At 33.1% G+C, this 16,041-nt stretch overlaps 1 protein-coding gene across 2 annotated transcripts in view; it reads right to left on the bottom strand.

Annotated features, from left to right (window-relative positions):
* LOC119068465 (glutaredoxin domain-containing cysteine-rich protein CG31559-like) overlaps positions 1 to 10,924 on the bottom strand; it is a 29,124-nt gene extending 18,200 nt beyond the window's left edge. The window contains exons 1-2 of one of the 2 annotated variants that reach the window (XM_037172058.1): positions 10,355 to 10,924; positions 1,425 to 3,158 (exon numbers count right to left, since the gene is read on the bottom strand). In XM_037172058.1, coding sequence (XP_037027953.1) covers positions 1,425 to 2,600 — 1,176 coding nt within the window. In that variant the 5' untranslated portion in view covers positions 2,601 to 3,158; positions 10,355 to 10,924. The remainder of the gene's footprint in view (positions 1 to 1,424; positions 3,159 to 10,354) is intronic. The other variant, XM_037172059.1, reaches the window with a different exon arrangement.
* Positions 10,925 to 16,041: the final 5,117 nt, after the last annotated feature.

Here is a 16,041-nt window from a genome sequence, read left to right as displayed (position 1 = left end):
GGAAGTCAGGACCTTAAAGTTAACCGTAACAATGTTACGATAACATGAGAAATTTAGCAAGAGTACAGATGTGAAATTAATTTTATCTTTATTTTTAGCTGTAAAAATAGGATAATTTTTGACATCTTTGAAATTTTCAGAATTCGAGAGATTTATTGTTCGTTTCTGTTTGTGATGAATAAATTGACATTATTATTCGTAAGTTCCATCTTATCTACCCGACCAATTTAATTGTGTTGCACAATAAATAATTTCTGCAAGCTCTCCAGTAAAAATGAAAGTCACACATTTCAACATTTACCTTAAACAGCCGCAATATCAGTAATCTATTACTTCATTCGATGTAAGTATTTCCAATAGATTGATTTTCAATCTTTTACTTCATTGTTTTTCAACATGAAATTAGCTTTATAAGGCCGCATTAGTCAGAGCTTCACATTTATTACTAAATTCATTACCGATAACAGATGATAGACGTCCATAACTCTCCTATGCAATTGATGGTACAGTATTTTCAATGAGATACTTTTCAGAGATTTTTTTTTCGAAATTAGAACTAAAAATGTTTAGGAAACGTTTGAATAATTTGCCAATTCATGGACAAAGCACTCCCTTAACCGAAATCATGCTCTGACAGATTCCTAATCCACAAAGAGCTAAATATCTGCGAACAGAATATTCAGAAAATTGATAATCTTCCTGCCATTGCGAGTCCAAAATCAATTAGGATTTTATTATTACTTATTTCAGTTCTGAATCCAAGCAAAGCACCTAGCAGGGTAAAAGAAAAAAATAAAGTATGCGAATATTTCCATACCTTTTTTTCATAATATCATTGCAAAATTAATGGTCATTTTGGTTGCTAATGGTATTATTGGTATCAAAATACTACTCTATTTGACGAGTAAAAACCTCTATTACCCTGCTAGGTGCTTTGATACGAGCTTTAAAACTGATGACAAATTTGAATTATTTTTTTTGATAAAAACAAGGAACACAGAGAAGTTTTCTTCTCTTTATCAAAAATATCATTAATATCATTATCATCACTAATAGTATAAGAGTCGTAAGAGTGTTTGCTAAAATTTTATGATCTAAGGTTCAACACTTCTGTATTTCGAACCACACCTCTCTAGAACTTGATGCATATTTTCTAACGACTTGTGCAGAGTTAAAAAAAAAAAAAAAATTGCGTGCCAATGCTAAGCTATAGACAAACTGCCGTTCCAAAATTACCATTATCGTCTCGTGACTGTTTTTAAGTGGATACAGAGATAAAGATTTCAATATTTCAATTAGCTCTATTAATAACACAATTTGCCAACGTTAGATAAGCGGTAAAATCTATATTTTTCTATTCTGTTCCGTTACTAGAGTTTAGGCGAGTCAAAAATATCATCATCATCATCATCATCATCACTCACCTTTATATTACTCTGTTGCATCTGCAAAAATGTGGCAATTCCATTTCGTACACGATTCTTTACTCCACGTACTGTACCTTTGGAGCTGCGTATGGTTGACGTTCGGCTATTTATATCCTTGTATCCAGCAAACGATTCGTCCGCATGAATATTTTGTGGAGATATTTCGTCGATAACATTCAATACACTTTCGTTGATGTGGAATTTATAAAATTTATCATTTTCATATATTTTCGAATTTTGATACGAATCTTGTGCACAGATGTCCTGGACCGTTGTCGTCGTGCCCGTTTTAATTTTAACGCGACTGTATAAACTTTTATTATGAGTTTCCGCACCGTTTTGTTCACTTTGTGTCATATTTATTAAATCACTGGCACTTAACTTACTTGACCGATCTCGAATGTCGCGCAACAATGAATCGGGCAGGCAAATCAATTTCGTTGATTCATTATCAACATTATCTTTATCGAAATCGCTTAACGTTGTCATTGGCGTCACTCTGATTGGGGGATTAGACATTTTATTGACAACGATGATGTCGCCGGAATTTAATGAATCGCAACTGAGGCTCGATTCACTTTCCTCACTGTCCGTAAAACTTCCACGACGAATATGACCAATCGTATGCTTCAGCGACGTGCCCTTTAGTTTGGTGGAATTCTTTTTCGGCAACGGTGGCGGTGTCGTTTCCACGGTGCTTTCCATATCGCTACAGGTTCCACTGTCCATATCCATAGTCGAACTTGGTGAACATTGACCGCTTTGTATGTAAAACAAATTCGACGATTTGTTGACTTCTAGGTCATTGTTGGGCTGTTGCACCATTTCACTAGCAGTTGTATCGTCGTCGTCGATATTATTCGATGATAATTTGAAATTGTTGGAAATGTTGTCACTGGCGTTCAGTAAAACAGTTACTTTTTCATCAATTTTTCTTGCTACAAATAATTCTTTTTGCAAATGAATGTCGTTATTTTGTGAGATTTGTATAGTGACTACATGAGAATTATTCGCCGATGAAGATGTTGATCCGGTCACTGCACTTGTGAACGGTGCGTGGTTTACTTCAACTATTCTCGTTATACATTGAGAAATTGGAATAGTGGGGAGATAAACCGTTGCTCTAGTGCTCGTGTTCAACAGGAAAGGCGATGGGGCCACAACAGAATCCATTTTATGTTTTACTTTTTCTGATTTGTGTTTTTTGTATGTTTTATGCTCTTTTTTTTCGTAAAATTTTGCTATTTCTGTATCTATCGTTTTCGAGTTAATCGCATTACACACAGCCAGAAATGTTATACATACTTTATCAGTTGGAAAAAGTGTATAAGTAGGAGCATTAATTCGGAATTATTGTGGATTTTTGTTTTGTAATAAAGTTTATCGTAAGTTTTGTTATGGTGCACAACTGGTCTGCTTTGAGGTGCTTTGAGGCATTCACACTCGCAATATATTATATATCTATGTAATGACTTAGAATTTCCACGTTTTTTTTTTTGGAGCGATGGTTTTTTGTTGATATTGTTTTTCGTAATTGTTATCCAAACATTGGACTTGGTTTCTGTTTCTACAATTTTTTGTTTCTAAATCTACATAAGACCTTTACAACACATGTAATTCCAGTAATTCTCTACATAACAACCAACGTTACAGTTTGGTTTTTACTTCAAGTTTGCGTGAGTAGATTAACTGCGGTAAAATTTGTTGTTGTTGGCGATGAACAATTTTTTACTGGAAAAAGAAAGAAAAAAAAAGTTTTTGATTAAATTAGTAGAGGAAGGTAACGTAAAGAAAATGAAATGCTGTTTATGGTTATTTAAACAATTAAAAACATTTTTTTATTGCTTGCGAGCAACAATCGTACATTAAACTGTGTGTTTGGTATAACATTTTTAATGTTCCGTAATTGAATTATCGGTAAACTGAGTCAATTATGTACATCGGTTCAGTAATTTGCTGCTAAAAATATGTTGTGACTCTCGTAATGATACTTGTTGGGACATTCGACGAAGTGAATTCGATCTTCGATTCCACGTAAGCTTCGACTTTGAACTGATTACATTCGGTATTTCATTTTTTTGATAAGTATTGAGATAAGCTCGGATAGCTCGTTTACAGGAATCGTTTCTACGACAGTAGATTAAACCTACATTCGAGCTTACACTATGATTCTCTGAATAGAAGACGCCTCGTCTAAGCCTAAATATCATTTAATTAATGCGCCAAAATCAATCAATTCTGTCCCTTAAATTGAAATCGTCATCGATTCTAAGGTGAGATGAGGGGGTACTAGAACTTTTTTTTAAAGCCTGAGGTGAATCTGAGCCAGACCCAAATCACTTTTATCGAGTTTTTGGGTTATCGAGTTTAAAAAAATTTATTCGGGTTGGGGTTGGAACGGATTTTCAGTTTTGATTGTTTTTAAAGTTTTTATATGGAACCCCAATAAAGACCAATAATAATTTTCAACGATTTTGAAATACTGTTTATGATTCAACCAAAAATCGTTATTTTCGCAATACGATACACAACCTATATTGACCTGTAACTACATGACGACCTCAGCTATCCAATGATACCATTATTAGTCATGTGGGAGAAAAACAGGTAAGAAAATTGCAATTTTCAGATTTTTTTCATCAGGGGCCGGAAAAAAATTTTGAAGGTGGTTTTGGATTCTAGGGTTCAACTAGTGTCTAGGAACATAAAATTGATTACGCTAAAAATATCGGTCCGATTTCGGTAGGCACTTTTTCACAAGAAATCATACAACATCCACTAAAAAATCATAGGTCAGAGACTTGATATAAGATCAACGTCTCATTAGCTCTCTTCAAGTGATATAGACAATGTCATATAAATATTTCATCACACCATACAAATTAAAAGAAAATTATGTGCGAACCACATGAATATTTCTTTTTTGTAATGTAACACTTTTGTCCTAGTTTATTATTTAATTTTTATGACACTTTGTTTTGTTATTTAGCTGTTCAACATCACTGATTACCTATATGCATTTCATCCGCCGTACGTAACCGTTGTTTTACTTCTCATTATACAAAACGAAATTCAAATCAAACGGTTTTCTATTGAAGAAAACTGAAAGATGTTATGACTAAAAAAGAAATATGAATGGAACAAAAGGTAGATATGTTAAAGCTGATGGCATTTGTATATATAGACAAAATCGTATTGATGTAATATGAAGCCTGTCTTCATTATCATGCAACATTATCGTTTTTTAAAATGTTCTGAAAATCAACAAAATTTGTTAGATTTACTGAATCAATCTATGCAAAAACTCGGCCGACCGACAGATTAATATATTCTATTTTAACTGGTTGAGACATCATTTCGATATGAGAGTGTAGCGCCCGATATTAGCATTTACAAAAAAAATGAAGGTTAAACAAACAACGAACCGACATTCTAAATTTAAACCCTATTTTCGCAAACGTTTACGTGTATGCCCAGCCATCATGTTTCATTCAGTGCAACGAAGTGTATTGTATTAATATTAATCTCATCTGTTTGCTCTACCCATCAACCAGCATGCATGAATTAAATAAAAACATTTGCAGAAAACTCTTCACTTTACTCATCTTGCTCTACCTATCATATTATACGAAGTTGATGAAACGATTTATAAACGAAAATCTTCTCTTTACTTAATCGGTGCACGAAATACCAAACAATATTTTTATGTTAAATGTTGGCTGAAAGATGCGCGCAGAAACGTTGTTATGAGCATAAAAAGTTTTTGTTCAATTTTGGTAACGGTTAACGAAAATTAGTTTTGAAAATTTTCTTTTCATCGATTTAAATGCCCATTTTAGACAAAAGTGGATTTCCAGAAAATAAAAATCCGATTAATTATTAGGTCAAAAGTTAATCATTTTTACTGTAAGTCGGGTCATCGTGTGCTAAGTCATCTTTCCACTTGAAGTATTTTTTCTCTTCAAGTGTTAAGCATAAACAACTTTTATTATAATCTGAATAAAATATGCTCGTTTCAACCAGTGACATAATAAATGGTGAAATGGATTTAAGTCGATCAACTGGCGAAGCGAAAGTTATGGTCTTGTGGACTTCGTTTCATAATCCGTCAATCAAACTTTGCAACCTAGTGAAAATTGTATTTTGTCTTTATGGCCAATAGAATGATACAATACAACTCTTAGAAACTACGCTTTCCGGTATTAGTATATTACTTCCGAGGTTCCAAATTGTGTATTTGATAAGTGGGATGTTACAGCCCGACCCGAAGCGGAGGGCTGTATTCCCCACTTGTCAAATAACAACTTGGAGCCTCGTAAGTACAATGCTTTATGTGATTAGGCAATGTAAATGAAAATGAAACTTGCCGTAACAGACATAATTATTAAATCTGTTACTTCTTCTGTTCAAAGCATCGACTAGTATGTGATACAAAATCTTTTACTTCATTTGTTTAACCACTTATTTTACTATATACGACCACGCACTAACCTTAGGTCATTATCTTTTAATATTATCATAATTTTTGTTGTTTGTCTGTAACCAACGCACTTCAAGCAAAAGTGCTAATAATGACAGCTGCCAAATAGAATACTATTTTGTATGCAATTTTATCCCCCCTCTTTTTACAGTGTAAATTTTGTATGGAGCACTGTCAAGTTTCAGTACCCTATTTAGAGTACCACTTTTGCTTGAAGTGCGTTGCTGTAACAGATGATTAGCCGTTTTTGAAAGGTTGATTTGATGAGAATGCTACAATTTCAGTAAGCGTCGAGGTAGATTACACTTAGCCTGATTTCAATCAATGGACATAGAATCATGAAGAGCTGTGCGTTTCAAGATTGTCCCAAAAATTTCGTCAGCGAAAATCATTTTAGCTTAACTGAACAGACTAATTTGATGTAAAACGACATTGTGAAAGAAATGACAGTGCAAATATCTAAGGCACCTCGAGGCACCTATCATTACATTGGTAACAACGTACAAAATCACGTATTTCGTACTTGCCTTTCCTTCGATGTGTGTAGTAACTGTTAAATTACTGCCAGTGGCAGTTTAAATGATTTGTTTCACCTGTCCAATGCAACGACGCTTAATGACTGTATTTACTTGTCCAAAATATTTTCAAATCAACCTAAACAATGTATGGTGGTACACACAACATTAAATTCGTTCAACCTTTACTTCGGCCTCCCAACGCAGCCTACGAACTGATCTTTGGAGAGGACAATATATTTACAGCATTTTAGCCCATTTTTATACATTTTTTATATTGACAGTCTAAAAATTTTCAATAGTCCAATTCCCGGCAGCATTAAGTCTATTGTAAAATTCGATTAAAATCGATCGTTAAATTTAGTAGCTTCGACACTACTTTTTTGATCGGATTTTAACTGACAGTTGTTAAATTTAGCAGTGCTGACAGGAATTGAGCTAATGTTATTATTATCACCGTGGTAAGCGAAAAAGTATATTTCGTACCTAGGACTAAAAGTCTTTTTTAGTCCTAGGTACGAAATGTACTATTTTAGGTGATTTGCTACAGGTGCTACCAAAGTCAACCAAATTTGAGTCAGAATTTTCTTAAGACATCTTACACACACTTACACAAATTTGGTTGTCTTTGTGTAAATCAATGTCCTTTTGTTAGCTTTAAAGTTGATTCCGCATTGAAGCCCGAGACTATTGCAAAGTTTTCTTTCGTTTAAAGGTTATGCCAAAGACAAGAATTCAACTCAAGGTCGTATGTTTGATGAACTTTATTTTCGTCTGCATAATTTTCAGCAATATACTGCAAGGAACTGGTTTTTAAAATGGTTATGAGACAGAATGGTCTGGCCAAACCATAAGACCATTTAATGTATTTCAGTTTGAAAAGAATTATAAAAAAATCCAGTCAAAGAAAAAAAAACGAAATTTGCATATTATACACTCTGCCTACCTACACTTTATCGTACAACATGGATAAATAATACTTTTTATCAAAGATGCACTTAAAACATAATAAGCCGTTGACCGAAGTTTATCTCTATTTGATCACACGCCTAAACAATTTGTTTTCCAATAACTGTATCAGTATTCATTATGAATGTTTCGAATTAATGTTATAGGTGGGTCACATGCCATAAAATAGATGATTTTAGTGACAATTTAAAAAAATTTTGAATAAAATTTTTGAGATGAAATTACTAAATGAGGTTTTGATTTGCCTTTATTCCTTCTAGTACACTCGCTAAGTAATACATATCAGTTTTCTTCCACTTTTATTTTATTTAAATTAAACGAGAAGATTTTATCACTGATAGACAGAGTTAAGAAACAGGAATCGGTACCATTTCTGGCCATACATCATATGCTTTTTATAGCAAATGCTGTTATAATCGAACGCGCCTATGGGAATACTGATGAATATTAGTTGATAAACATTATGCATGCAATGAAACCAGTCTTCAAGAATTGATTGTCTTGGAACTTCGTTTTTTTTATAGAAAAATTATTTTGTTTCCGTCCTTGTTTAGAAATTATAAAGCAAGAGGCTGTGTGTCCATCAATTTAAAATGTGGACCCACGTCGACTTTCTACGACAAATCTATTTGCTTAATTAACAGACGTTCATTTTGTACAGCCACATTCTGTTTCAACGTATAGAACAGAAATCCAACGATTTCGAAAAACGAAATTTTTTATCAAATCTTCGTATCTAATGTTTTCTTTTCGTTTTGTAAATAGTTCCAATAAGTGTCGTATGGTTCCCGTACATATGCATTTTAAGTAAGCATCTTAATATACTGCGTATACACGTTACGGCTTGTCGTTACAAATGTTTATAAAGATATGACAATAAGATTACAGTATATTAATTGTGGTACATCACTAAATGGCAAATCATTGTTGAAAGTTACATTCAATTAGTTTAAAATGATTTTAAGATTCGCACGTCTTTGCAATTGACACCGGAGAAGAATATTAAATTTGTATACATGAAGGCAACATCCATTTAACAATGGAGGAGAAAAGTTGGAAAAGCTGTTGTGTGATCCGTTATTTGATTGAAAGACGTTTTGTTTTGAATTTTAAATGCTTAGAATTTCGTTAGAAATTTGAATTTAACAGAGCGGATTTGGCTCGAATGATATATGTCGGTGTATTTTTAGCGCGTGAAATTGTTGTCGGGACTGAAATATAAAAGCATCTTACAACATTGGCCAAGTAAGTGAGTCATGACAGTCATTTCATTTCATTTATTTTCACAATAATAAAACATAACAAGTGACCTGCGTAGCTCCAGTTTGTAAACAATTCTAAGAAGCTACTTCATGATTTTAGTCTTTATTTTAGAAGAATCTCTGAGCAAAGAAATTTCAGCATGAATTTGCTTCAGCTGTTTTTCAGCTGATCCACCCAAACAATCAAAACTGTTTATCCGTCTTTATATACGGTTTTACCACTACCAGAGCTCGTTCAGAAACTCTTCGTTAAGTTTCACTGGTGAGGATTTTGACACTTCTTTTATATAAAACATGTCAAAATCTTCACTTTGGGTAACGAATTTTTAGTTCGTGAACGCGCACGTGTCGGCAGCAGCTTCAACCGTGTAAACAGTTTTGATTGTATGTGTGGATCAGCTGAAAAACAGTTGAAGCAAATTAATGCTGAAATTTCACTGCCGCTGACTGTAAACATCTTGAGGGAGTTACCCCAAAATCATCTTTTGCTAATTTGAGAGCAGGGAGCTAAAAACGAAAGGCTTCCCTATAAAGTTAATACCCCACTTAACAAGGAAAACAAGGCCAGGTATTCTTGATATAAGCCTGAAAATACACCGGAACAAATGATTTAGCCTGACCTGACATGAAACATGAAATTCGTAAACAGTTTACTTATTTTCAAAATTCAGGTAAGTTGAGGTTAGATTATTGAGGTAGATTCGGGACAGGATTCCCATATCCCATTTCGCATATCAAAGCAATATAAAAATTTCAACATATCAGTATTCATGGTCACTATTTCCTCTGAACCTGAACTAAAACATTATGGCGACTTGTTTATTACTTTCTACGTCGTAGAATTAAAAGTTTTTTTTAGCAACAAAACATAGATAGAATCATTTTAAATACTAACCACATTCGATAACCTGATCAGATCATCATCAATCAACTACAGCAGCATTCTCAAATCAGCAACAAAACCCGATGAAGTCATAGTTAGGAAAAATCCCAAAATTCAAGTGATTAAAACTGGAAAAAAGTTGTACCCAGACAACAAAGACACACCATGATCCTCATATAAATGATAACTCATTAAGCAATAGTTGCTTCATCATCCCATTTTAATATTTTTATTTGATTCGATAAAAAACAAATCTGCAAGTGATCGGAAAGTGTCGGAAAGTTTGCAAAATTTTATTTGATGACCCGACTAAAATTTTTGTTTGCAAGAAACGGTTCTCCGTTTTGCTTGTTACCATTTTAACTTTTCCGAGAAATTGAGAGCATTCAATGATACATATATAATTCAGTTTCAATTTCAAATGTTACTACAGTATTAGAAAAAAAACGACGATTTTTTTGATGCTCATTCAATTGTGCAATTAAATTGAATGTAAAATTATCGATGTGGAAAAATCATATTAGATTGTTATTTCGATTTATAAATGTATTTATAAATTCACGATGGAATGAATCAAAAATTCAAATTTCTTCTTAGCTCCGTGTCCATAATTCTTAAAATTATAAAATTTTCACTTTTCTTGAATATCTTTATTTTGCAATTGTAATTTTCGACTTAAAAAATCTTTATTCTTTTTTGTGAACGTACTCAGATCTGTGTCAACATTGTTTTTTCTCTCTTTAAATATTTATCAATCTTCAATTGAACATACACGATTGCATAGGTATTTACAAGTAATTAATAGAGTTTAACCTTACCAATCTCAAAAGCACACACCTGACAACCAATTATTCCCAATCAACAACAAAAAAAACCAACTTCTGTTACACTGGTTCACACAAATTATAGTTTAATTGAATAAGTGCACGGCTTCAACTTGAATGTCTTTCCGATCCAAACACAATGTTTTAATGAAAACGGCAAAAGAACAAACTGACAACAAAACTTAAGATTTTGAAACACTGTCGTGGAATGATGCAATCGGTTAGAGTGATGCAAACGTTTACTTTTATTTGATCGTTCTAAAAGTAGCTGATTGTATCAAATAACATGTTTGGCTACGTATATACACCTATCGATCGGAATGCACCTCTATGCACAATAATTTAACGAACACTTAAGAAAGTATCCACGCATGCATGTGTATTCACACCAAAGTCTTTAAATGAACGCTTTTTTTTCTTATTATTATTCTTCTTAAGTTAAAGCACAATTTGGTTTACAATTTTTTATTTTATGAAAGATTCGACAAAAAGGTATATCTCTCTATTCTCAATTGGTGATCGGAACGTTAATATAACGGCGTGTACAACTCTTTCAAACCCGATGAATACTAAGTAATATCAAGAAAGTTGGTAAGCCAAATCTTAAGAAAAATCGGTTTGATTCACACGATCAACCTTAACTTAGCATGGCAGTGTGGAGATGATTTCGTAATGGTGTATATGGTGGATTTTTTTTTCTTTAATTTTTTGCTTCATAGGTCTTAAGATATGAATAACAATAATAATAAAAAAAAAGTTTCACAAGCAAGGTAAATACTGCAATGTTTTTTTCGTTATTTTTCTTTTTTTTTACATTTAATATTTACATGCATAAACAAATGTAAGGTGTATTTAAACATAACGTAAATACAATCTCTGTTTCAGAAAAGTTTCTTTATTGTTTAAGAAGAGAAAAAATCGGTTCGATGTATGCGACGAATTAAAAGGAAAAAAATAACTGAACCAAATTGTAACGTTTCCAGTATTTTCACAAAAATTGAATAATTTTAATGGAATTTTATTGCAATTCAATTACTATATAATTAAAGCTGATGTTCTTAAATTATTTACCTTCATTTACATTCATGTATTTTTATTGCATATTTAAACAAAATTGAAACTAGCGATTAGAGCTATAAACCTTCGAACACTCAGCGTTGCAAATTATAAATGAAAAGATTTGCTCCAGATTCAGCGAATTTCGGAAGGTAAACTTCAATTTTCAGAGTAAGCGAATTATATTTTTCTTTATGAAGCACGTCGTGCAAGACACGGTTATTTTTATGAAAGTTCATGACAATTCATAAGATTTTAAAACAGATATTGTTTGTTAAAGTCTACTATCTGAGTCGTCCTAAATTATGGAACCGGGTATCAGTCATGGAATCGTGCAGTGTTGGGATTTCAATCATTTCATTGCATCGGTTATTAATATATTTTGAATGTATTGGAGAAATTCCTACGTTTATTTAGTGAAAAAAGGAATATCGAACCGTACTCTAATTTTCACTTTCTCGGAAAACACTCTAGTTCAAGTTCACCAAAATTACCAAAATTACGAAGACTTGAAAAAAAAATGTATTGGTGCAACGCACTTCAAGTATGAGTGGTACTCCAAATAGAGTACTGAAACTTGACAGTGTGTCACACAACTGTTAAACACTGTAAAAAACTATTTCATACAAAATAGTACTCTATGATCACTTTTGCTTGAAGTGCGTTGATGGGCACGAAAAAAATAGACATAAATTGCTAAGAGAGGAAACTTAGCGGAAACGTTCAACTATTTCAAGGCAATTTATCAGGTTATCAGGGATATTCTAACTGTAATATTTGCTCTGGGTTTTTGATATATGTTTATGTCCTTCACTCATACTTCTACTAAAGCAATTAGGGCTTATTTGGGAATTATATTGTTGAAAATTCCGAATAATTCGGAAAAAGTTCCGAAACATTCTGGTAAAAATTCGGAAATTTTCGGATAATTCTGGATATTTGTGAATTTTTTCGGAACTTTCCGAATTAAAATTCCTATAGGCTCAGAACTCAACTTCAATGATGAGCCACAGAATTTGAGTGATTGAGTGAATTTTAAATGAATCCACGAATACATTTTACTCTCCCTTGGAAAAGGATGTCGCGAATGAGGCCGGTGCGTTAGTCTCTGCACTCTCTCACTTTGAATTTCAAAGACAATTTCTCTACTTTTTTCCTTCGTTTAATTTTCAAAAGCATTTAGACGACAAAAGCTTCAAAGCGTAAAACCCTTATATAAATTTGTCAATTCAGCTCACTGCATATTCCATATTGCTATGATTGAGACTTATATGCGCATTCAATCAACCGTAACACATTACGTTAATATTGAATATGTTGTGGCTATTATAACTTGGTTCGTTGGGTGTACGATGTTCAACTTAAATAAATCGAAATTGAATTTAACTTAATTTCACGCATTATTTAGTTCGGTCGGTGGTTCGAATAATTTGTCGTTTTATGGATATTATCAGAATAATTTTTATCAACAGAAATGTTTAGTTTTTGTTAACCATTTTCCAAAATATTTACAACGGGAGTACCATATTTAAGAATTACAGTTAGAAAGATTAGAAATTTGATTCATTTTTCCGATTTCGATGCACCATTTTCAAGGTAAACAAAGAATTAAAGCGAAATCGCCGCATAGAAAGCATAGACGCAGAAATTTTGTGTCATGTCTTTTCCTCTATTTTTAAAAGCGAAAAAAGGCTGCAATGCGCAACCAGTAAAAAACGATCTTTTCAAAAAATTAAGTTCCAATAAATAAAAATCATCAATTCTACTACATCCTAAAGTCCCCAAAATGCAACTAGCGTTTCTCCGTTGAATTGCAATAGGAACCTTTTGTAATAGGTAATCCATTGATCGTGGTTCGCCAGAAGCTTTTCGCATTAATAAACCCAATTTCTTTATAAATTTACTTGTTTCAGGACCCATGCGACCTAGTGATTCAAAAGCAATAGGTGTAAATAAGTAATTTTCTTTTAAACGTATGTAATGATTATGCTTGAATCTTTCAGCATTATCTGCAATTGATCCAGATTTCTTGGATGATTGACTTATGTAAGATAGTGTGTCTCTAACATCCCACAAAATCGGTTTACCGTGACTCCATGGAATTAGAGTCATACCGTCCGGTCTTTTACCGTCGTCTCTTGAAATGCCTGGAGGTTGTACAAGATTCGGAAAACCTGCAGAGGAAAATGCATGAGAAAAGATTTTATTGACTTCATCATGTCCAGGAATCCATCCTCCGCATTTATTGCAAGATAAATCGTGTAAGCCATCCTTCTTAACCGTCTTTCCACAAATACATTTATGTTCTTTGCACAGTTGACTGCCCAAACGAAGACCAACAGCAATTCTTGCAGAATTGTTATCTAATAGTAAGCCTAACTGACTCGGTGGAACCACTTGCAGCCACTTTGAAGATTCTTTAGTTGATGACGCAAGTAGTCGAGCACGAGCAGTCGGCACACTAGAATCAAACATTTCCGAAAATCTACCCTTGATCCTCGGGAGATCCCAATTCTTTTGCTCTTTTCTGAGGATATCATTGTCTGGAGTATAATCTTGAGGAATTGCCTCAATCATATGTAAAATGCTATCATCAATCATTTGTAAATTGAAATTCCGAAGTAATTCATTTGACAAATCTGATGAAGAATAATCAGATGACAAATAGGCTGGTACTGCGAAATCTTCTACTTTCCTAATACCCATACCCCCAAAAGAGAATAGCACGTTAGTAACAGCTTCGAGTGTCAAGCTTGTCCGACAATAAAAAAGCCTTACAAGAACGCAAAAAGTAATTAAATCTACAACTACTCAAAGATTTCCTAAAAACACACAAAGCAGGATGAACAATCCATCAACATCAGACGATCGCACATCAACCTAATTGATTTTATCTTTGACGAAAACCTCCTTTCTAAACCTAATTCGAAGATCGGCGAGCCTAAAATCTCTTCTTGATCCCTGGCAACAGAGCTGAAATATCAGCATACATGCTAGCCTCATCCTCAGCAGAAGCATTCACAAAAAGTACTTCACACTTACTCGCGTTCAAAGGCAAACCTGATACTTCACAAAAGGACAATACCTTCTTAATATCCTGTAAAACAGCTGACAGAACATCACCTATGGTACCATCGTCTAAATACCACCCATTTAACCTAAACATGAGAGAATGATTCATTCTCATAAAACCAATACAAAAACCAGGAGGACCTAAAGGATCACCCTGACTGAAAAAAGTGTCATATCATGGCAAAATTAATGCTAAAAGTAATGAAGTGAGACGTTGGTCTGTCAAACATACTCGAAAAAAATTGATTCGAATTTAAGATATCCAATAATAGTCGCATTTCTTTTAACATGACGGAAAGACCACCACATAAAACATCGATTTGCACACTCTTTTATGATGATGCTCAAATAGTTTATATATATAAAAACTTGTAGACATGGGACCGACCTGGAATATCAAAGATGGCATTTGGTTAATGTAACACCGATCATTCAATAGTCAGTAACACTCAGCTGGCTTAGGTTGCGATTGCAAAAAGGGCTTGTGCAATACACAGATTTTTACATTTTTCCTATTCATAGGTATTGTTCACTTTCAGTGACCCATAAAACAACCTTGACTATAAATGAATACATCTTAAAGCATTCCATAAACTACTGTGCAATGACAAAATTGAAGCTCCATCAGATTGAGTGCATTGCATATGTGTTTTCTTCATGAAATTAAAATAAACTCAAATAGCGACAAAACGTTAAAAGTAGATTGCCATATTGATACAAAAAACAATCAGCAATGATTTTGTAAAACGGATATACAGTGTGGAAACAGTGGAAAACAAAACGAAAAAAAAATGTGAAATGTAATAGTACATTACTATGCAAGGGAAGTAAAGTGATATCTCGTATCCAGATGAGTAAAAGTAACCGAGGGCTTTAGCCCGAGGTACATATACTCATCGTGATACGAGATATCACTTTATTTTCCGTGTGTAGTACGACGTTTTACTATGCGAGTGATGTAAAGGCCTATGCCTATGCATGTAATAGCCTTATTACATGCACCAGCATAGTAAAATATAATAATGCCAAATTATGAATCAGAAGATATTTCGTTGAGCTTTGAGGTCAATGAACATTTGCTTTTTGACTTAATTTTATTGTTTTCTTAAAAATTAAATTTTGGAAATGAGCATTTTTTTTTGTCACTGACGGTATACACAAATATATTATAATTCAACGTATGCATATGGTATGTATCATTGATAGAAAGGTCTCTTCGACTGGAACTCATCCAAATATCGTACCATCATTTTTTATATATTACCTTCACTAACATTACGAATGGCATTTTTTTTAAACACAAAAAACTTTCTCAATAGATGTAATATCGCAATCGCGTCATATCTCAGAAAAAAAAATATTTTCTTTATTTTAGTCATGTCTCTTTGCATTCTGTTCATTCATTAATTAACACATTCTCGAATTTTTCAAGATAAAAAAAACCAACAACCATAAATGTAAAAAGTAAAAGTAGAAATAATCAATTTAAATTCAAATTCACAATATTTTTTTTACTTCTCTCGAACCTTGCAGATAGTCATAAAGAAGGCAAT

Source organism: Bradysia coprophila, assembly GCF_014529535.1.
Source record: "Bradysia coprophila strain Holo2 chromosome X unlocalized genomic scaffold, BU_Bcop_v1 contig_185, whole genome shotgun sequence".
Taxonomy (NCBI): Eukaryota; Metazoa; Arthropoda; class Insecta; order Diptera; family Sciaridae; genus Bradysia; species Bradysia coprophila.
Note: the sequence above shows the minus strand (reverse complement) of the source record. Positions and strands in the feature narration are given on the sequence as shown.